The sequence below is a fragment of the Astyanax mexicanus genome, chromosome 1 (assembly GCF_023375975.1).
Source record: "Astyanax mexicanus isolate ESR-SI-001 chromosome 1, AstMex3_surface, whole genome shotgun sequence".
Lineage (NCBI taxonomy): Eukaryota > Metazoa > Chordata > Actinopteri > Characiformes > Acestrorhamphidae > Astyanax > Astyanax mexicanus.
This window is the reverse complement of record NC_064408.1, coordinates 10,554,252-10,578,693: the sequence shown is the minus strand read 5'-3', so window position 1 is coordinate 10,578,693 and position 24,442 is coordinate 10,554,252. Positions and strand designations below refer to the sequence as shown.

At 40.1% G+C, this 24,442-nt stretch overlaps 1 protein-coding gene across 2 annotated transcripts in view; it reads left to right on the top strand.

The window, feature by feature from the left end:
• mcc (MCC regulator of WNT signaling pathway) overlaps window positions 1–24,228 on the top strand; it is a 183,589-nt gene extending 159,361 nt beyond the window's left edge. For both annotated transcript variants that reach the window (XM_022665786.2, XM_022665787.2), the window contains 5 exons: window positions 3,043–3,277; window positions 10,959–11,168; window positions 19,004–19,095; window positions 20,184–20,306; window positions 22,753–24,228. In XM_022665786.2, coding sequence (XP_022521507.2) covers window positions 3,043–3,277; window positions 10,959–11,168; window positions 19,004–19,095; window positions 20,184–20,306; window positions 22,753–22,933 — 841 coding nt within the window. In that variant the 3' untranslated portion in view covers window positions 22,934–24,228. The remainder of the gene's footprint in view (window positions 1–3,042; window positions 3,278–10,958; window positions 11,169–19,003; window positions 19,096–20,183; window positions 20,307–22,752) is intronic.
• The last annotated feature ends 214 nt before the right edge of the window (window positions 24,229–24,442 follow it).

Here is a 24,442-nt window from a genome sequence, read left to right as displayed (position 1 = left end):
ACATAGATAGCAGTATGTAACTTCATAGGAGGGTTTCATGATCATACTGAATGTAAAACATGGTGGTGGTAGTGTTGTAATGGTCTGGGGCTGCTTTGCTACTTCAGGGTCTTGACAACTTTCTGTAATAGATGGACCCAGGAATTTAACTGTTTACCAGACAATCCTGAAGAAGAAAGTCTGGCTATTTGTTCGTGACCTCAAGCTCAGGTGTACTTGGGTTCTGCAGCAGGACAATGACCCAAAGCACACAAACAAGTCCACCTCTGAATGGCGTGAACAAAAAGTAAATGAAGGTTTTGGGTTGACCTAATCTTAGTCTGATATTAAACAAGACGTTTATGCTCGAAAACTCTTTAATGTGTCTGTATTAAAACAATTCTGTAAAGAAGAAGAGTGGAACAAAATTCCTCCACAGAGATGTGAAAGACTCTTTACCAGTTATCGGTAAAGCTTGATATCAGTTGTTGCCACCAAAGGTGACACCACCAAGTTATTAGATTTAGGGGGCAAACACTTTTTTACTCAAGGCTAGATTGGTTTGGATAGTATTTTTTTTCTTTGAATAAATAATTGTATAATTTAAAAAGTGCTACTTATATTTAATCTTAGGTTATTTTTGTTTGATATTAAAGTGGCAGTCAGTATTATTTTGTTTTTAAACTGAAAGCAGAAGCATTTTTACATGGAGAAGGGATAAAATATTGTGTTTTATGGTATCAGTGTGCTGAAACGTCCATCCCTGCAAAGCCTAATAATATATTAATTCTAAAGTCTGGGGTGTCGAGTTGCTTTTCGCTGCGATTCTGCTGGCCATGTCACGTGTGTTTATGTACATACGTCACACATACAGCCTCTGAAAGAGGATCCAGCTCAGTTTTACTGAACACGAGTGGCTGGTGGAGCAGTGGAGACTTCAGAAGGAGAAACTCAGAGCTCAGTTGCTCATTCACTCATAGTAAAACCAAAGAAACGAAGGACTGAAGCTCTTTCTCTCTCTGTGACTGAACATAACCTGGAATCGGATTCATCCTCTCTGATTCTCACAAGAGAGGGCCCTAAATCTCCTAAATCCCAAAACTTACGGACATCAGCTTTGAAGTTTATTTGATTATCGGAAAAATATCAGTATGACAAAAAAGCAAAAACAAAAGGAATCTGTAGGAGGCAAATACTTTTTTATGCCACTGTATAAATATTAAAATAAGTACAATCACTGTGCATTTTCAATTTAATCAAATGAATAATATAGATTCAGTGTTTTTCTCTTCATCTCCAGTATGAATCTCAGTCATGCTGCAGTCTTCCTGAGCCGTCGTTCATGTCACTGACTGCACGGCTCATTTACTCTCTGCTCTGATGGCCAGAAAGAGCGTGCTTACGTCAGCCAGATCGGTTTTCAGACTCAGACTCAGACGATCCAGTGACCATTCATTGATTTTGTCCCTTTTCCTCCTGCCTGAAACACTCAGTAGTGCCAACATTACTGCACGAGACATCGACTCTCCATTAACCAGTGCTCTGTTCTGGAGAGCTTTCATCTATACAACAAGATACAGTGATGAACATGCATTTTGTTTAGTTATGAAAATGTATATGATGTGATTACAGTCATTAAAGATCGAGACAATAGTTCCCCAGTACATCAAAGCACATCAGCCGAGACTAATGACATGCTGTTATCGGTAAGAATAGACAAGGATGCAAAAGAAAACATTAGCATTATGCGTGGCTGATACTCTAGAGTCTTTAGGCAGTGCAATGGAAGAGGTGATTTTTGTGTATATATTTTGTGTATTTGTGTAAAATACAGCTCTGGAAAAAATTAAGAGACCACTTCAGTTTCTGAATCAGTTTCTCTGATTTTGATATTTATAGGTTTATGTTTGAGTAAAATGAACATTTTTGTTTTATTCTATAAACTGCGGACAACATTTCTCCCAAAATTCTAAATAAAAATATTGTCATTTGGAGCATTTATCTGCAGAAAATGAGAAATGGCTGAAATAAGAAAAAAGGTCCAGAGCTTTCAGACCTCAAATAATGCAAAGAAAACAAGTTCATATTCATAAAGTTTTAAGAGTTCAGAAATCAATATTTGGTGGAAAAACCCTGGTGCAAATAAATGACAATATTTTTATTTGGAATTTGGGAGAAATGTTGTCTGTAGTTTATAGGATAAAACAACAATGTTCATTTTACTCAAACATAAACCTATAAATAGCAAAATCAGAGAAACTGATTTATAAACCGAAGTGCTCACTTAATTTTTTCCAGAGCTATATGTATATGCAATGGTATAATGTATGCCTTTGAGTGTATCAGTGGGAGTGGAAGAAATATGGAGGTTTATTATTTTCTTGCTGTTCTTTCTGATTTTGTTTTGTGTTTTTTTGTGGGGGTGGAAACCTAAAATAAAAATAATAATTAGTGTGTGTTGTGCTGTTATGAGTGAATGCTGCCCACAGGATACTGTTGGTGGACTATTCTCACTCCAAAAGTGACAGCGAGTTGTTTAAGAACTCCAGCAGCACTGCTGCTGCATCTGATTCACTCACTGTCCCATCAGCACAACACACACTAACACCTCATACACCACCATCACCATGCTAATCAGTGCTAATCACTGCAGTGCTGAGAATAATAATAATGACCCACCACCCAAATAATAAAAAAAAGCAGTTGGTCGTAATGTTGTTATAATGTATATATGATCAGTGTTTTTTGACTGACAGTAAATTTCATCAGAATGTGCACCAATCAGCCATATCAGGCAGTGATGAATTGTGATGAGAGGAATACAGATTGCATATTATATCAGAACAGCCTTCAGCACGTGAACAGCTGTGCTAATACTGATGGTTTGAAATGTCAGTCTAGGGAAATGCTTTAGTGACATGCCAAAACATTAATATCATTAATAATGTATCGTGTCATTAACCAGATCACCTACACAGTCCCAGTGAATAATACCACACTCTAAATGTAGGTATTCATTATTCATCATTCAATACCTGACCTGCTCCCCCGTCTCCACCACAGCACCACCAGCTCCACGGCCAGCAGCTGCGACACAGACTTCTCCAAAGAGGACGAGCAGCGGCTGAAGGACTACGTCCAGCAGCTGAAGAACGAGCGGGCGGCGGTGAAGCTGACCATGCTGGAGCTGGAGAGCGTGCACATCGACCCGCTGAGCTACGACGTCAAGCCCCGCGGAGACTCACAGAGGCTGGACTTGGAGAACGCCGTGCTCATGCAGGAGCTCATGGCCATGAAGGTACAGAAGTGTGCTGTAAATATTAGAGCCTTTTCATTCCAGCACCATTTGATGTGGTTAAAACAGACTCTGGTTTGAGTGAGCAGGTGTGAAAAAATAGTAATCGCACTCAGTCCGGATCAAAACAACGGTTCCATAAGAACTCTGGAGCGGTTCGCTTGTGATGAGAACGTGATCCGGTCTCGATCTGACCCAGCTATCAAATATACTGGTTTATATTTGAGCAGTTTAATCTGATATATTAGCCAGATAAGGTTAATTACCACAGCTATGAACAAACACTGTCTCTGCTGCTCCATGCTGTTTACACGTGCAGTGTGTGAAGCATTCACTGCTCACAGAAGTTTGACTCAGTTTAATTCATCTGTGCTGCATGTCCCATTGAAAAAACACTGTGTTTAAAAGCACAGCAGCATTCTGTGTTAAAGCAGCTTCACACTGCACAGATATACAGAATGAAATACAGAATCTTTTCACTATATTTACTTTCTTGCTCCTGCACCAGACAGCTCTGACCAATCAGAGGAGACAATGTGCTCATGTGGTTTATTGGACATGTATAAGAATATAAATTTACTAAAAATGAGACAAGTATTGTTTAACAACTCTAGCAGGCTCTAGTAACAGTGTGAGAAAAAGTAGAACTTGTCGCTAACCTTAGCTTGAATAAACTTCAGCTTGATTTGGAATTGCTAGTGGAGCGGCCGCATTTACGGTGGAATTGATAACCAGTAAGGCCAACTTGTGTGTGTAATAACGTAGACCCAACTTATCCATTATTAAATTAGTTGCCAACTATTTTAATAATTGATTTTAATATATTTAATTTGATTTAATAGTTTGAATAGTTGTTGCAGCCATTAACCACTGTCTGACATCAATCTTTACATCTAATAAATAAAAAAATAAAAATCAATACAGTTTTGAGAATCGTTACAGTACTGCAAAACATGCAGAATTTCAATATTTCAATATATATCGATATATATAAAGCATGATTCAGGTTCTGATTCAGGTGTTGCGTCTATTAAAGGCGCCTTTTTGTCCGTCTCAAGAACTTCGGTGTTGTTATGGCTTCAGTTTTTGAAGGTCAGTTTGGTTTTCACTTTGAGGAATGTAATGACTGCCCTAAAATGTGGCTCATGGTTTAGAGTAGATCCGGCCGAATCTGAGCGAAATTTTTGGGACACTCATTTGTTGTTTCTTCTAAATCAAGGATATGAAGAGTTTATCCTGCTTTTTGTAGGAGTAACCTGTATCTACTGGGAAGCCTTTTTGCTGTATTTTGCAGCATTGCTGTGAGGTTTTGATTGTATTCAGTGACGAGAGCATTGTTTGTAAGGTCAGGATGTTAGATGGTATTGGATGGATGGAGCTCCATTATACCAGGGACCATAGTTCCACTAGTGCACAGCTTAATGCTGAGGGCATTTATACCATATACTGTCCATGCCTGGCTCTAGGTTTGGTGACAGTGGCTTCATGTTTATCTGCTCCAGAGAGTACTGTTCATCTGTGTCAGCAATAGGTGCATTTTAAAGTAACACTAGTTAAAAGCAGTGTCCACAAACATTTGAATGTTGAAAAGTGTGAAAAACTGGAAACAGCCTACACTGCTTAAATTGCAGTAAATTTCAGTATGTGTTGTGGTTTTGATAAGGGGATGGTGCTGCCTTTTCCGATTGACACATTTCCATGTAGATTTTTATTAATTTACAAGTTTTGGGTATAAAACGCAGGAATCTCACCCTGTAGGAACTGTCCTCCATGTTCCGGTTAATAAATTTGCAATGTGTTTTCTTCTGCAGCTGCCGTTCACACTCTTTGAAGTCACTTCCTTCAGTTACTCAGAATTTTTTATGAGTTCTTGGCCTTAAATGAACCACATGCTGTGCAGACTGTTATCCCAGCTCCAGACAGTGCAGCACACAGCGCCTCTCTCTGACCTGCAGGGTAAATGAATGAATGAGTGATTCATTGATTACACATTAGAAGCTGCATGTCATTTGCTGTGTGCAGTAATTTAAGATTAATTGTGGGAGTTCTAGTTTTTATTAAGACAAACTAAGAGCTTAAAACTGCATCTGTGTTTTTAATTATAAATCAGAAAGTTGGGACTAGGCCGGTCATGATAAAGATATTTGTATGGGTGTTCATAATTAATTTTCAGTAAATTATTTTGATAAATTGTATTGTAATTTTAACCCAGTTATGAATATTGATACAAATGTTATAAAAATGATATACATTGATAAAAAGAGCACACAAATAAAAACTAAATAAATGTAAATATTTTGAGGTTTATTTCTTAAACTAAAGGTTAATTTATGGTTATACTAAAAATAAAGAAAAAGTACATTTCGACATTGTGATCGGAATGTTTTTAAAAAAATTAAGCTGACATAAGCCCTATCCGGATTAGTTTCTCAGGGGGACGTCTGTGAAAAATATTTCACACTTCGACTCAGAGATAAAACTCCTGCATCCGGACTGCAATTGAAAAAACAGGAGGGTCAATGAGCTTTTTGGCTTTTTCGGGTCGCACGACATTGCGTTCAGTAGCTCCTCCATTTCCACTCGCTGTTGTGTTTATGTGGATCTCCATGGAAATGTGCAATAGCTATTTTATTAAACGCCAGGAGACGAAACTCAAGAGTTTGTCTGGACGGGACTAAAATAACAGGAGGACCACGGAGTTCAGAGAAAAACAGTAGATAATTCAGCCTGTAATTTTCTCAGAGGACGTCTGAGAAAAAACACACACGTGGTCGTTTCAGACATGAATGAAATCCCAGAGGACCCCCCATAAAAGAGAAAATTAGCCCAGGACCCCCTGAGAAACTAATCCTGTCCTGGCATTTTCATGTTAATGATATCTCTTCTCTAAGTAATCACAGTTGTTACAAAATTGAGGCCAGAACAAAATATTTAGATTGTGTTCATATATTGTACCATAAGTCAAAATTACAGTATAATGTCCTGACAGGCCTAGTTCAGACATTATGGTAAATGCAATAAATCTCCACATATTTCTTTACTGGGCATAGGGGTCAGGAATGCAGGGAACACCTGCACCCATACTCTCATTTTTTGCACCAATGCCTTTGTAATAATATGTGCAGCATGTGGTTTTGCATTGTCTTGTTTAAAATTGAAAGCAGTCTTTCATTTGTTCAGTGTTGAAAAAAGTGAAAAGTCAATGAAACCTTTTCCTTATTTTTAATTATTTTCAATTGTTTGTTTTTGATCTATATTCTTTTATAATGATCGCCTGTGCACCACTACACTACTGTATCCGGGATTTAGTCCTCACTTTCACAAACCCACAGTGAAGCTGACCTCCAGCTCTCAGTGCCTGCAGTAGATCAAGTGTATTACTGCCACAAATTCTATGTTATTCCTTGACAGTTATGACCACCTCGACAGCAGTATATGTGTGTGTGTGAGTGTGTTTTAGGCTGGCACAGCTTTGACAGAAGTTCGTAAGTAAAAGTCTGCCCTCAGGGAGCCATCAGCTAAAATGAAGGCTCAGACGAGTTCAGAGACAAAGAATAAAGGAGGGAGACCCTCAGTCAGACGAGCCCATCACTGCTTTACCCATAACCCCCCTCAGCTCCGGCGTTCCGGTGCTTTCCGCAGCGCTCCGTAGCCTGGAGATGCTTTCAGATCAGAGAACCGGGGAGACTCCCACAGCTCACTTTGAAGCCCTGCTTTCATCTGAACTTCACCTGTGTGCTGACTGACCTTCAGGATGACATTTTCCTGAGCTAGCCCAGCGTCCTGACAGGGCTGTGATGTCAGAGCAGATAGTACACAGCCAGGCTGAGGGTCTGACGGCCCCTCAGGATCTCTGAGTGCTCTGAATAGAAATTACACACAGAATTACCCAGGAGTCAGCAGTGCAGCACTGTTAACCCCTCTAACAGAGCTGTATAGTGGTGTTTGGTGAGTGGAGGGGGTGGAGTAGATCAGGACCACACTCCTCCAGCAGCAGTCCTTACTGTGCTTTCAGGAGCGTGTCAGGTGGTATGTTCCTCTGAGGGTGGAACTGAGGTTCCCTCTACTAGTGCATAGTGCATTGTTTAATTGTTGATGGTTATGGCTTACTTCATAAAACACAGTGTATCAACACCAGCAGATGACATGTCTCTCCAAACCATCACTGATCATCAGTATGTTTTGCATTTCTTCAAAGGGAAACCAAGGGAGCAGAGTCTGGAGGAAGAGTGGAGAGACACACAGTCCAAACTGCTTGAGGTCTAGTGTGAAGTTTCTACAATCAGTGATGGTTTAGAGAGTCATGTCTGTCATCTGCTGGTGTTGATCCACTGTGTTTTATTACCAAGGCTAAAGTCAGTGCAGTTTTGTTTTCCCACAAAATCTTACAGCACTTCATGCTTCCCTCTGCTGACAACTTTTATCAGAGATGCAGATTTCATTTTCCAGTAGGACATTATTCCACCAAATATTGATTTCTGAACTTTTAAAACTTTATGAATATGAACTTGTTTTCTTTGCATTATTTGAGGTCTGAAAGCTCTGCATCTTTTTTGTTATTTCAGCCGTTTCTCATTTTCTGCAAATAAATGCTCTAAATTACAATATTTTTATTTGGAATTTGGGAGAAATGTTGTCTGTAGTTTATAGAATAAAACAACAATGTTCATTTTACTCAAACATAAACCTATAAATAGCAAAATCAGAGAAATGATTGTCAATACTACCGAATACCAAAATGTGTAAAAACACTGTCACGGCTACTGCAAGGAAGGAATCGGACAGCGGACGCAAACACAAGTAATTTATTTACAACAAGAAACAAAAGAAACAGTAAACCAAAAGCAGGAAAACTGCAGAAAAATGCAGCCGAAACAGACGCAAACAACGTACAAGAACCGACAAACCAACACTGAAAACACAGTAGCTTAAATACACACACACAAGGCGGGAAAGGAAACAGGTAACACCTGGAGACTGGTAATGAGGGGGAGGAGCTACAAAATTGTGCCAGTCTAATGCTAATATTTCTTATAAATAACTCTTAAGAAATGAAATGCATTCAGTAATATGCTTAGGGAAAATATTTGTAGTTCTATTACAAGTAAAGCTATTGTTTGTTGTTCAGGCTCATTCTTCCAGAAAGATGGACTCTCATGGTGACAGTATGAGAATATTACTCATGTCGGCTGTTGAATAATATAATAGTAGTTATCGTTTTTTTTTTTTTGGTCACAATTTAGAAAAAGGTATCGAAAAATGTATTGTTTCGGTATCAGTATTGAATTCAATGTATCGTACCGGTAACAGTATCGAAATTCTTAATATAGCCGCTCATGCAGCTTTGCCATCAGCTGCCGGTGCTCAGAGGGAGCAAAATTGGCTCTGCTCCCTCTGGGGTGGGTAGATGGCGCTCTCTCCCCATCACACTTAAGGTGGCGCTGGGCGGCACGAGGCGTCCGTGAGCGGATGAATCGGAACCTGCCCGCTGTGCTTTCCTCCGAGTGCGCTAGCTGGTCAGCTCGAAAAAAGGGGTGATTGACTTCACACGTGTCGGAGAAGGCGTGTGCTCGTCCGCATCCTCCAAGGGTCATGGGCGTCACCGGTGATGGGGACGCACAAAGGGGTGGGACAATTGGATATCCAAATTGGGAGAAAATGGGGAAAAATCTAAAATAAAATTATAAAAAAAAAAAAAAAAAAAAGCTTTAGTCTTCTAAACCCTAGAAGAACAGCTTTCACAACCTCAGTTCTTGACCTTGTTTTTAGGATCTGCTGCAAGTTTTCCTGTGCGGAGTTGATTTATTGCCTGATTGTGCTCTTTCAGGTCCTCTTGTGTAACTAGTGCTGCTATATAACTGTATATAACTGCTAAACTCCAGCAGTTAGAGATGAATCTCTATTCAGTTCAGAGCTTTTAGAGCTTTTTCAGTTGCATTCAGGCGTTGAGTGAGAGCGCTTCCTCCCGCTGTGTTGTGAGAGTATATCAGACGCTGGTCTGGGATCAGTGCAGGAGCGTCTGGGTGAATGAAGCTGTGCTGATTCAGAGTGCGCAGCTGCACGGCGTGACTCACACTGTCTGTCTGTCTGTCTGTCTTTGTGTTGTTGTTTTTTTGAAGTTTTCCATGTCAGAGGAAGAGCGGTGTCTCTGACATTTTAGGAAGAGCAGGTTTTGAACCTTATCTCGTACCCTTGCTTTGAAGTGTCTGCTGTCAACATGCTGCTCTGCTGTAGGTTTGTGATGTGATTAAAGGCTTTATGGCATTGAGGTGTTCACTGTGGTGGGCTGGATTACTGCAGATAAGCTTCATTGCTTCTAAATGGTGCTATCTTAATAACCTTTTGAGACCCCCACAATGACGTTCCACCTCTAAACTAAAATACTGCAGTCAGGCCAGCCTCGTTAAAACACAGTTAAATTAACCTAAAGTGAATGGGCACTGTTGGACCTCTTGTTAGAAAAAAAGTTTAAATATAAAATATGTAAAATAAAATTTTCAAAAATCATATTTTCAACATTGCAGACAAAACAAAGTATAAAAGTACAGGTTCATCTAAAAAAAATGGAATATCATTAAAAGTGACTTTATTTCAGTAATTCAGTTCACAATGTGAATCTCATATATTATATAGATAGTGTTACACACACACACCGAGTGACCGATTTTAAGAGTTCATTTCATTTATTGTTCATGATTATGGCTTACAGCTAATGAAACCCATTCTAAAAAACAGAGTATTATATAAGATCAATTGGTACTTTTGGCAGTGTGGGCAGTGTGCCAAATCCTGCTGGAAAATGAAATCTGCATCTTCATAAAAGTTGTCAGCAGAGGGAAGCATGAAGTGCTGTAAGATTTTGTGAAAAAACAAAACTGCACTGACTTTAGACTTGATAATAAAACACAGTGGATCAACACCAGCAGATGACAGACATGTCTCTCCAAACCATCACTGATTGTAGAAACTTCTCACTAAAAAAAACTGCTTCTGTTTCTGAAACTGGTAAAGAGAGTGTTGTCTGCAGTTTTCTTAAAGCAACAGTGTCTAACTTTTTGAGATTTAGTGACCTCTCTGGTGAGAATGTGTAATTGCAGAGAGCATATGGAGAAGTATTTTTTATGCAGGTTTATGTAAAAAAAAAAGTCTCTTAAGGTTCAGCAACAGTATGTGCTGAAAGAATGAGGTCAGCTGACTACCTGAATATACTGAATATAGACCAGATTATTCCATCAATGGATTTTTTCTGACCTAATAAAAACGGCCATATTCCAAGATGATAATATCAGGATTCATGGTGCTGGAATTGTGAAAGAGTGATTCAGGGAGCATGAGATCATCATTTTCACACATGGATTGAGAGAGTTCACCACAGAGTCCAGATCTTAACCTCATTGAGAATCTTTGGGATGTGCTGGATGGAGAAGAGCTGCTTATTAGAGTGACCTTTTTGAAATACTGTCAAAATATAGATGGTTATTACATCCAACAAACCTACCAGAAGACTCTTGGTTTTGGAATGAATATATTAGACGTTGCAGGGATTTGTGTACCTGGATGCTGATACTATTAATGAGAATATTTTGTCCTTTCCCAAATCAAGAATACTACTTCTTCCAGTTGAAAGAAAAAAATGTTAGGGACTGCTGCTTTAAAGGTTCTTATAAATGTTTTTGTTGTACAGGAGGAGATGGCGGAGCTGAAGGCTCAGCTGTATCTGCTGGAGAAAGAGAAGAAGGCTCTGGAGCTGAAGCTGAGTACGCGTGAGGCGCAGGAGCAGGCCTATCTGGTGCATATCGAGCACCTGAAGTCTGAGGTGGAGGAGCAGCAGGAGCAGCGCAGGAGATCACTGGGGTCAACAGGCAGCTCCGGAGCCAAGGACAAGAGCGGGAAGGTACAGACCATAAAAAAAAAATTAAACACTGATTTCCCATATGATTTCACAGAAATCAGACATTAAAACAGATTTCATGGATAATCTGACACATTCAGATTGCAGAATGTTTCAAGATTCTGATGGTTTTACAATATAGCATGGTATTTGTATTATTATTAATAATTTATTAGTTGTTTTTTTTTTTTTTTGCATGACTGGGCTTAATATAGGTTTGTGACTTACTGTACTGTTGTGACTACATATAATATAAAATTAAGGCTTTGATTACTATTGGATTTACTTTGTCCCACAAAATTACACAATATTTAAAGAAATAAGACTTTATTATCAGAAACACAGCTAAAGAATGTAAACAATATAACTTATTGACCTGATTGATTCTGAGTTCGTCTTGGGGATAAGAGGAACTTTTCTCCGAGCTGTGATCAATTACACACTTCCATTCGTCTCTTTTCTGAGTGAATAATTGCTGTTTGCTATCGTTTGTTTTTATTTTATTTATATTTACTCATACAGTGAGGAACAGCAGCAGGAGCTCCTCAGTTAAAGTGATGTTCTCATTTTTCTCCAGGCAGTACAGAGAGTTTGACTCCAAAGAGCTGAGCTACGAGTACTCCAGTGTATTGGCTTGTTATGCTAACTGGCTAACATTAGTTAGCGAGCTGTATCTGCTGGTAAAAACAGTATGCGGGAACCATATATATACATATATAACAGATAATAGGCCCTAACTCTAAAGAACTAACTCTACTGCCTCGTGGTTTCATGAACAGTGCAATGTGTTTTTACTGCTCTTCAGTAGAAAGTTTAAAACACACATCACTTTACTCTCAAAACCTGTGAGTAAGTAATAACTGTATGAAGTTATTATCGTAGACTCGCTACATAGCGTTCTGGAGTTCTTCACTGGGGATTACTGCACTAATCGTTCAGGGGAAACTCTCTGTCTGAACTCGTGTGATGAATGTTTGTGGGTAGATTTATAATTTCCTCCGTTTTGCTTTTAGAAAAGCTTCATTATTGTGCTTTTGTTGAGTCTGTCCCTCCCTGACTAAACGTTCTGCGTCTGAAGTGGGAACAGCTGGTGTGTGTTTAGTGGCTGCTGGAGTGTGTGTACTGGTGGAAAGAGGTTTTAGGGAAGTAGACTGTGGAACATCATTTGTTATATTAATCGTTTTCTGTTGTTAGTTTCCATATGCAAGAATAGCTTCTACAGTATAGATATAACCCCTATTACACTAGACGGCAGCACACAGTATTTAATTTCACTTACATCAACCACTTAGCAGCACCATAGCAACCAACTGAAAACAATTATATTCATCTATCAATATTATATTAACCACTTAGCAGCACCATACCATCACTGATTGTAGAAACTTCACACTAGACCTCAAGCAGTTTGGACAGTGTGTCTCTCCACTCTTCCTCCAGACTCTGCTCCCTTGATTTACAAATGAAATGTAAAATTTACTGATGATCAGTGATGGTTTGGAGAGTCATGTCATCTGCTGGTGTTGATCCACTGTGTTTTATTATCAAGTCTAAAGTCAGTGAAGTTTTGTTTTCCCTCAAAATCTTACAGCACTCCATGCTTCCCTCTGCTGACAACGTTTATGGAGATGCGGATTTCATTTTCCAGCAGGATTTGGCACACTGCCCACACTGTAGCCAAAAGTACCAAATGGTCTTATTTAATATTCTAATATTACACTGATTGTTGGGTTTGCATTGATTTTAAGCCATAATCATCAACAATAAAAGAAATGAAGACTTAAAATAGATCACTCTGTGTTTAATACATCTATATAATATATGAGTTTCACATTTTGAACTGAATTACTGAAATAAAGTAACTTTTCTGTGATATTCAGATTTTTGGAGGTGCACCTGTATTTTTGTCAGGATTCAGAAAATGCATCAGTGCCTTAATAACTCATTCATTTATAAGGGTTGTTTTCATGTTTTGCAGTATGTGTGCTGTGAATTATGATATGTGGCACCATCACCATCATTGTATGATCTGTTCCATTAAACTTTACAATAATGCAGAAGATGTTCTGGTGATTTACTATGAGAGTTCTTCTATATTACATATGGAATTATACCCAAGCTTTTCAGCAGTGATTGTAGAGTAGATTTGGAGGAGCAGTGAGCAGTGTGTGTAGTACAGTTGTGGAGGATTATGATGATGTTGCAGTGTGACTGTCAGGCTGAATGTCAGGATCTGTGTTTTCTGGCTGGTTCAGAGTTTTCCTCCTTCATCTCTCCATCTCCGCTCTTCTCTCTCTCATCTCCAGCTTTAGAAAACGCTCTCTCGCTCAAACCACACTTCCAGAAATTCACTCCTTTCATCCTGTCCTTCCGGATCTCTCCACCTCCTCCTCTTTCACTCTCAAACACACACACACACGGGACCCGGTTTGACCCGCTGTGGTGAATTATTGAAAACACTGGAGGCTCAACTCACAACACACTACTGATACTCAACAAACCTCACAGCTCAAATACTGCAGATTTATCCTCTTCTCTTCTCCACTTTTCTTCTCTTTTCTCCTCTTTTCTCCCCGTTATCTTGTCTTACCGTCTCTCTACCGCTTCTTTCTACTTGTCTCTTGGTTTCTCATCTGTTCTCTCCTCTTCTCATCCCTCCTCTACTTCTCTCTTTTTGTCATCTCATTTTGTCTTTTCTTATCCCGTCTCATCTGTTCTCTTTTAGTCTCACCTCTCCTCTCCTTGTCTTTTCTCTTCTCTAATCTCTATTCTATCCTCTACTCTCCTCGTTTCTCCTCTTCTTGTCTCCTCCTATCTCTTCTCTTCTCATTATGTTTCTTTTCTCCTTGTCTCTTCTCATCTCTACTCTGATTTTTCTTCTCTTCTAATCTCTTCTCTCCTCTTTTCTCATGTCATCTCATGTCATTTTGTCTCTTTTCATCTAATCTCATCTCTTCTCTTTTAGTTTCACCTTTCCTCTCCTTCTCTTTTCTCTTCTGTAATCTCTTTTCCATTTTCTACTCTTCTCATTTCTCTTCTTTTTGTCTCCTCTTACCTGTTCTCTTCTCATTTTGTCTTTTCTTATCCCATTTCACCTGTTCTCTTTTAGTCTCACCTCTCCTCTTCTTGTCTCGTCTCGTCTCTCCTCCTCTGATTTTGTTTCTTTTATCCTTGTCTCTTCTCATCTCTACTCTTGTTTTTTTCTTCTTCTCTCTTCTCATCTCTTCTCTACTTCTCTCTTCTTGTGTCATCTCATTTTGTCTCTTCTTATCCTGTCTCAACTCTCCACTTTTAGTCTTACCTCTCTTCTACTCATTCTTTCCTTTCCCTAATCTCTTTTCTATTCTCTACTCTTCTTGTTTCTCCTCTCTTTGTCTCGTCTCATCTCTTTACTTCGCCTTTTCTTCCTGTTTTTTCCCTGTTATCTTATCTTACCATTTCTTTTCTCTCCTTTTCTCCTCCTTTCTCCTTGTCTCATCTCTTGCCTTTTTTCTTCTTGTCTCTTCTTATCTCTTCTCTCCTCCTCTCTTCTTGTGTCATCTCATTTTGTTTCTTCTTATCCAGTCTTGTCTCTCCTTTTTTAGTCTCACTTCTCCTTTCCTCGTCTCCTTTTTTTCTCCTCATTTCTCCTTGTCTCATCTAATCTCATTTTGCCTTTTTTCTCTTTGTCGCGTCTCATCTCTTTACTTTGCCACTTTTTCTCCCCGTTATCTAATCTTACCGTCCCTTTTCTCTCCTTTTATCCCCTTTTCTCCTTGTCCCTTCTCTTTTCATCTTTTCTTTTTTCTTCACTTCTTGTGTGATCTAATTTTGTCTCTTTTCATCCCGTCACATCTCTCCTTTTTTAGTCTTTTCCATTCTCTAATCTCTTCTTAACTATTTTCTACTCTTCTAGTTTCTCCTCTTTTTGTCGTCTCATCTTTTCTCTTCTCTTCTCTTCTCTTCTCGTTTCTTTTCTCCTTGTCTCTTCTCTTGTCTCCTTCTCTCTTCTTGTGTCATCTCATATTGTCTCTGCTCCTCACTTTTCTTTTCCATCTCTCATCTTTTTTCAAATCTCCTTTCTCAATTTCTTCTCTCATTGAACATCTTCAGTACTTTGTTTTTATTTTCTTCTCTTGTAGTCTCCTCTCTTCTCTTTTCTCTGCTCATCACTGTTCCTCTCTTTATGAATAGGATATGGGGTGAAAGTAGAGGGATGATTTCAGGCTCTTTACTCTGTTGTGTAATATATTCAGTCTGGTTAAGAGGAAGTGTGTGTTAGTTGTGTGAGCGCTCGGCGCTGCAGCGGCTCAGTTGGGCAGCGTCCGGCTCAGCGGTCCTGCTGCTGCTGTTTGTGGAAATCCTGCTGCTTCATAATTTTCACGTTTCTCTAGGTGTCTGAATCTGAGCGCTCTGAGGGATAATGTGTTTGGAAGAGTTATCCTTTCTCCCTATCGTGTGTGTGTGTATTATGGGGGCTATGAAAGCTGCCGTACTCTGTGGTTATCAGTGATTCTTCAAGCTATTGAAAATGAAGCTCTGACCTGCGGTGTAAAACTGCCTCCTTCTCTCTTCCCTCCTTTCTCATTATTTCTCTAAGATTCTCTCTATCTTTCCCTTTATCCCTCTGTTTCTTTGTCTATCTCTTTCTGTCTCTCTGTTTGTCTCTCCTATTTTCAGCTATCTCTATCTCTCAGGCATGCTTTAGTAATGTGTGCTGTATATGGTTTTGCATTGTCTCTCCTCTAACCTCTCTTTAATCAGTTCTGTTTCTCTTTATATTCTCTTTATTTTTCAGTCTTTCTCTCCATCTCTGTCATTATTTTCCCTTATTTTATCAATCTTCATCTTTCTGTGAATCTATTTGTCTTTTTCTATTTCTCCCTCTACCCCTACCCTTACCTCTCTCTCTCTCTGTTTTTCTCTCTCTTGTTTGTCTTTTTCTGTTTCTCTTTTATTGTCTCTCTTTCTCTATCAACCTTTCTGATTTTTCTGTTCTAATCTCTCATCTTCTTTCTTTATTACTTTTTCTTTCTGCTATCCTCACTTTTTATCTCTTTCCCTTTCTTTTTTCCACTCATAGTTTCTTTCTGTCTTTCCCACTCTATCTCTCCCTCTCGTCATCTTCATTTCTTTATCTAGATTCTGAACTATAGTGTGTGTGTATATGTGTGTGTGTGTGTTCTGGTGTCAGTGTTGTGCAGGAATGCTGAGTGAGCGAGTGTGTATCCTATTACGAGCTCCGCTGCCTCCTTCAACAGACAGGAAATGATGGAATTGGCTCAAACATTCCTTATAAAACTGTTCTTGAGGGCATTTTGATGTCACAAGAATCTCAGTATTAGTTCTTTTAGTGTTTCCTAATTTAGCACTTTACCCACATCACAAAAGTACTGTGAAACTGCACACTGTATCAATATCATATATAATCTTATATGGTGAGTATCATATATAATCACCAAATGTATTCCCTCACCTGTCCAAATCACTGAACTCAGGTTCCAATCACTTCCATGTCCACAGGTGTGTAATAAAAGCAGCAGCTAGTGATGCAGATTGCTTCTACAAACATTAGTGAAAGAACGGGTCTCAGGCTCTCAGGAGCTCAGTGAACTCCAGCACTGTGGTACAGTGATAGGATGCAGCACCTGTACAACAACACGCCCAGTCGTGAAATTTCACTACTCACTACTAAATATTCCACAGCCAACTGTCAGTGATATTATAACACAGTGGAAGAGACTGGAAACGACTGCGACTCTGTGCTCTGTCAGTGTAAAATAACAGAGCGGGGTCAGCTGAGTTCACCAACTTTCTGCAGAGTCACTACATCACTACAGAACACCAGAATATGTTTTATATTTTAGTCGACAGTTTTGCAGATCTTGGCTGGATTTTCTCAGTCAGTTTTATGAGGTAGAGTCACCTGGAATTCAGGCTTTCAGTTAACAGCTGTGCTGAACTTATCAAGAGTTAATTACTTGAATTTCTTGTCTCTCCTAATGTGTTTGAGAGCATCAGCTGTAAAGTAGTGAAGAGGTAGAGTTACAGGTATACAGTGAATAATAGCTCTATTTGAGTAATGTTCTAATCCAGATTATGAGAAGCAAGAAGTACTCAACTAAATAAAGAAAAAACACGTATCCTCAAGCCGGAAAGACCATCAAAAACGTTATGATGAAACTGGCTCTCATCAGGACCGCCCCAGAAAAGGGGAAGCAAGAAGAGCAAGATTTAAGAGCATTTAAATTCTTCTTTACAGAGGATTTTGGTTTGTTTAACACTTTTAAGTTACTACATGATTTCTTATGTGTTCCTTCATAGTCTGGATCTCTTCAGTATTCATTTACAATGTAGGAAAAATAAATAAAATAAAAACATTGAATGAAAAGGTGTGTCCATACTTTAGACGGGTACTGTACAGTGTAATTTATCACTGTTTAACTGACTGCTAAAGCTTCAGACTGCTTATTAGTCTGTAGTGTGTACTGTAGGAAGGAGGGATAGTAGGAGGGAATCAACTGTCCCCTGTTATTCTCTCTCTCTCTCTTCCTCTCTCTCTCTCTCTCTCTCTCTGTGTAGAAAGTGTGTGTTTGCTCATCTGTCTGTGTCGACTGTGATAATTAAAGTCATTTATCAGAAAGAGATGTGCACTTTCTGCTTAACCCAGACCTGCTGGATGAGTGTGCCCACCTGCATGTTTATCCCAAATTCTCTTCCGTCTGTTTCTCTCTCTCTCTCTCTCTCTCTCTCTCTGCTCCCTCGCTCTGGTGGAAATGTCTGTGTTTCTCCTGCTGGGATTAAATCACTGGAGCTTCAGACCGACATTTGGACGAATGAAGGCATAACAAACCGCTTCATGATCTAAACATGCTTTACGCTCTGCCTCATAAATCACAAGAGTATGTGTTCAGTGCCCCCTTGTGGCTGAATGCTGTAAAATCACAGCTTCTTTAGGAATGTGCTCTGTGTGAGTGTCTGAAATGCTGTTCAGAAGCAAGATAAAAGTTACCAGGAACAATAAATAATTAAATATTTAGACTGATATGAGAAACTCGTGGTTATCTTCATTGAGCTACACATACAGAAGTAGTGTTTAACGTCTCTGCATGTAGAGAATTGTAATGTAGGAGGTTCCTAATGGTGTTCTGCCCATTATAACAATCCATGCCATGCAGCTTGAATATTCTCACACAGTTCCTTGACAGCACATCCAATATAGAGCTTAGATCAGGCCCAAAAAAATCCAGCCTGAGCCCAAACCAACCCACCCCATAAACTGTCAATATGAGTCTGACAAATACCCCACATTTTCTTAGAAAGTATTGTTAAAACCTTCGTTTTTAAATACTTTTTCAGGCTGTTTGAATTAACAAAATTGCAACACTGAAGAAGCATAGACCTAATATTTAAGAACAATGTTCTCCCAAATTCCAAATAAAAATATTGTCATTTAGAGCATTTATTTGTAGAAAATGAGAAATTAAATAACAAAAAGATGCAGAGCTTTCAGACCTCAAATAATGCAAAGAAAACAAGTTCATATTCATAAAGTTCATAATGGAGTTCTCCTCCACCAGTCTTACACTCTGCTTTTGGATAACTTTATGCCTTTACTCCTGGTGCAAAAATTCAAGCAGATCATCCATCTTCCTTTTGATTATATTCCAGAGGTTTTCAGTTTGGTAAAAATTAAAGAAACTCATCTCATCTATTTTTTATCCAGAGCTGTATTTTTAATGGATAAAAAAAATAAAATAATGTCTCATGTGTCATTAAGGGTGCTCCAGCTTTTGTACCAGACTGTATTTTAAAAGGATGTACTGTATGACATGACTGACGTCGGCTCTTCTCCACAGGACACAGGAGATTCTTCAGCTGTTAGTGTATCTGAACTAAGGAGCCTTAGTGACAGTGACCTGGCAGCAGAACTCACCAATGCCCTCCGGAGGTGAGAGAGCACACACACACACACACACACACACACACACAGCCATCCAATAAACTACACATTCTTAGTTCAGCACTTTTCGCTCACCTTGCTGAGTACTTACATAAATCTTCCCTCATAAACTATACGGAAATGACTTGCAGCCTTTTATCTTTCTCACACAGATCTTTAACCCTCTATGGCACAGAGCTGCCTTTAGGCAACAAACCACATTTTTGGTTATGTACTTATTTATTTATCTTTAATATAACGGTACATGGCATAACAATATTGTACTTCCAATACAATGAGGCGTTATACACAAGGGGATATGTTAATATTCTTACATTCTTGTTGCAATCTTACAAAGAGATTTTTTTTTAATGTGTTACCTTGTGCAGTTAGGGCACTTTTGTTAGATTAATCACGATGAAGCAGTGGTTCTTATCTCATCTCTGGTCCTGAAGATACCCTCCTCTCATTTTGCGTGTTTTGTGTGCTTCCCTGCTTTAAAACACCTACAATACAAATTATCAGCTTGTTATGAAAAGTGTTTCGTTAATATAGCAAATTACAATTGTGATTTTTCCCTTCTGAAAAATATCATTCATGCCATTGAGGGTTAATATTGTCTCAGGAATGCCTTTTTCGGTGTAAAAAAAACAACAAAAAAAAACAGATGGAATGAAGTCCTATAAATAAATCTATATGCAAAACTAAACACTATGATCGGGAGATCACTGGTTTGAATCCCAGTCATGCAGCTTGCCATCAGCTGCCAAAGCCCAGAGAGAGCACAGTCATCCTTGCTCTTTCTGGGTGGGTAGATGGTGCCCTTTCCCCTCATCACTCCTTCCTAGGGTGATGTTGATCAGCACAAGTTCTAGTCTTCATCCTTCTTGTGTTGTGACATCACCAGTGATGAGAGATATACAGCTGAGTAGCAGCTGAATGGGTGGGACAATCGCCCTAGCGAAAGATAAAAATTGCTAAAAAAAAAAAAAATTAATGAATAAATAAATAGATAAATAAAAATGCCCCCCCCCCACCACTTAAGCCTGCATCCACTGAATAATGAAGTAAGTGTGTGTGTGTGTGTGTGTGTACAGGGAGAAGAAGCTGAAGAGTCGAGTGCAGGAGTTGGTGGCGGCACTGGAGCGACTAACCAAGAGCAGTGAGGTCCGACACCAGCAGAGCGCAGAGTTCGTTAATGACCTCAAACGAGCCAACAGGTAACACACACACACCCCGCTGCTATTCACTACACTGAATATGTGTCCTAATGAACGCTACAATCAGCTACTTTGCTATGCTATCTGTGTTAACAACAGGTTAAGCATGTCTAGTGTAGAGAAGTATTGCTAGTAGAATAGGATAGGACTCTCCAGAGCAGATAAACATTGGTATTTATATCTTGTCTAATGCCAGGCATTGGCTAGAGGGTTATATAAACCCCATCCCTGAGCTGTGGAGCAGTGGAAGTATCATTTGATATCATTTGATACGGTGTAAAATGGACTTTTGCTGTAGTAAAACATGATAAAAAGTACTTACCTTTGATGAATAGCACACCTCCGTTCTCCCATAGTGTTACGAGGTCCAGAAATTTTAACAGCTTGTCCAAACACCCTTCAGACTGGGTGACACGGAGCATAATTTGCCCTGATAAATTGTTTTTTCCACTGTTATCCAGAGCCCTGACATTTTAAACAAGGCATTAATAACCTTAAGGACCTTATTAAAAAACACTTTTTGTTAAAATTTCTGGATCTCGAAACACTCTGGGAGCGGATGTGTTATTCATCGAAGGTAAGTACTTTTTATCATGTTTTACTACAGCAAAAGTCCATTTTACACCGGAGTTCTCCTTTAACAGCTGATGACGTATCAGGTGCTTGAAGAGTTTCCCAATTCTTATGGGGAGGATTTCACCCCTTCCCCTTGTAACCCTCTTTCTAGGGGAAGGGTTACACTCAAAAAGAAGGGGTCTAAATGGGCCTAAACCTCACCTGAAGTGACTGCTTGTCTTTTAAATTCCAACGTTAGGCTGCCCCCCAGTGGTGTGTTAGTGTAACCAGCAGTACGACCACATAAGCCACCCTTCAGCTGGATTTATGGATCCAATCAGACAGCGCAGCAGTGTACGCTTTATCTGCGTGTGTGTGCTGTCACCGTGTGTGTGTTTATAATGACGAGCAGCCCGTAGGGGGCACGTCTCTGTGGTTAGCGGACTGATGGGTGTGGGTGTGTGCTGTGTGATCAGATTGGCTGTGCTGTGATTAGTTAAGTGCTTGTCTGACTCAGACATTGAGCACTTTAAGGAATGGCCTCTCCTGATTTGATGGACCAGATCATCCATTACAGCAGCAGGAGCAAAGCTGAAGAGCAGAACCTACCAAGACAAAAGAGCCTCAAACACGGCTTTAATTTACTTTAGTTTATTTAAGACTTCTGTTTACTCATATGGGAGGAGTTGGAGTAAACAGGTCATCAGTGCATTGTTTATCTGAACTACCTCTAACCCTAAACATCTCTAAACAAGACTGAAGTGTGTAATAATCTTATAAAAGTAGTATAAAACACATATAATCACTGTGATTAGAGAGCCTAGGAACTGTGTGAGCTGTGTTGTGACTAAGGGATCAAGAAAAATGGGGTCTTTCCATACATACTTACTTATGATTTGTGTAGTTATGACACAAATTTACATAAAGAATCTGACAAAAGAATAAATTAGAAAGTCAGTTTTAACATTACCCTATTATAAACTTTTGGCAGTTAGGCTATGTTTATATTACCAGGCTGAAGTAACCCAAATCAATGTGGCTCAGATCTGATTTTTTCATGGCTGTGTGAATGTGCCAAATCAGATTTTTTCAAATCAGATTTAAGTCCTTTACATATGTGTTCCTAAATCGGATATGTATCCGATCCATGAACATGCGACATGAATCTGAACGGTCAAACAAATTGGAATTCATGCATTTTTTGCTTTTACATATGCGCTACCTTGTGCTATGCATGCTTCTCTCTTGTACTTCTCTCAAAAACAGCAAAAGCAAACTGCCTGGCCTTTTTTCTCCTCCTCGACTTGAACATGAACTTCAGACCAGCTGTTTACTCTCCACTCCAGCAAAAGATGCTCCACATATGAGCTGCTAACAAACTCATCCATTTACCTTTATAAAGCTAGAGAGTCGTCTCTCTAAAATGAGTTTTTTTGTTGTTGGTAATAAAGGTGATGTTTATACAGGTATCAATGTGGAGCATGTGAGGAGTTTCAGGGACAGATTCGTTCACATTACACACAGATACAGATCACTGGATGGATGGATAGCCAAACCGTCAAGATAGCCAAATAAAAAATCGCATTTGAGCAACGTGGCTTGTAATGTGAACGTAGCCTTCGTGTTCTTCTATAAGCATGTTTAACTGTCCAGTGATGTTGTGTTATAAAGGCCAGTCTAAAAGCTTTTCACCCTCACAGCACTGGAGTACTAGCTACTATATTGTGGTGAATGTGCATGAGGATTGAGTTCAGTTCAGTTCAGTTCAGTTCAGTTGAGGAGTCTGATGACCAGATGGAAAAAGCTATTTCACAGTCTGGCAGTCTTGGTACTGATGCTTTTTGTGTGTTTGTGTGTGTGTGTGTGTGTGTGTGTGTGTGTGTGTTAACAGTAACCTGGTAGCAGCATATGAAAAGGCTAAGAAGAAGCACCAGAATAAGCTGAAGAAGCTGGAGTCGCAGATGATGGCCATGGTGGAGAGACACGAGACGCAGGTGCGCATGCTCAAACAACGCATCGCCCTGCTGGAGGAGGAAACATCCCGACCACACACCAACGAGACCTCCCTCTGATACACACACACACACACACACACCAACGAGACCTCCCTCTGATACACACACACACACACACACCAACGAGACCTCCCTCTGATACACACACACACACACACACCAACGAGACCTCCCTCTGATACACACACACACACACACCAACGAGACCTCCCTCTGATACACACACACACACACACACACACACACACACACGAGACCTCCCTCTGATACACACACACACACACACACACACACACCAACAAGACCTCCCTCTGATACACACACACACACACACCAACGAGACCTCCCTCTGATACACACACACACACACACACACACCAACGAGACCTCCCTCTGATACACACACACACACACACACACACACACACCAACGAGACCTCCCTCTGATACACACACACACACACACACACACACACCAACGAGACCTCCCTCTGATACACACACACACACACACACACACACACCAACAAGACCTCCCTCTGATACACACACACACACACCAATGAGACCTCCCTCTGATACACACACACACACACACACACACACCAACGAGACCTCCCTCTGATACACACACACACACACACACACACACACACCAACGAGACCTTCCTCTGATACACACCCACACACACACCAACGAGACCTCCCTCTGATACACACACACACACACACACACACACACACACACGAGACCTCCCTCTGATACACACACACACACACACACACACACACCAACAAGACCTCCCTCTGATACACACACACACACACACCAACGAGACCTCCCTCTGATACACACACACACACACACACACACCAACGAGACCTCCCTCTGATACACACACACACACACACACACACACACACCAACGAGACCTCCCTCTGATACACACACACACACACACACACACACACCAACGAGACCTCCCTCTGATACACACACACACACACACACACACACACCAACAAGACCTCCCTCTGATACACACACACACACACACCAACGAGACCTCCCTCTGATACACACACACACACACACACACACACCAACGAGACCTCCCTCTGATACACACACACACACACACACACACCAACAAGACCTCCCTCTGATACACACACACACACACCAATGAGACCTCCCTCTGATACACACACACACACACACACACACACCAACGAGACCTCCCTCTGATACACACACACACACACACACACACACACACCAACGAGACCTTCCTCTGATACACACCCACACACACACCAACGAGACCTCCCTCTGATACACACCCACACACACCAATGAGACCTCCCTCTGATACACACACACACACACACACACACACCAACGAGACCTCCCTCTGATACACACACACACACACACACACACACACACACCAACGAGACCTTCCTCTGATACACACCCACACACACACCAACGAGACCTCCCTCTGATACACACCCACACACACACACCTACGAGACCTTTTTCTGACACACACACACACACAC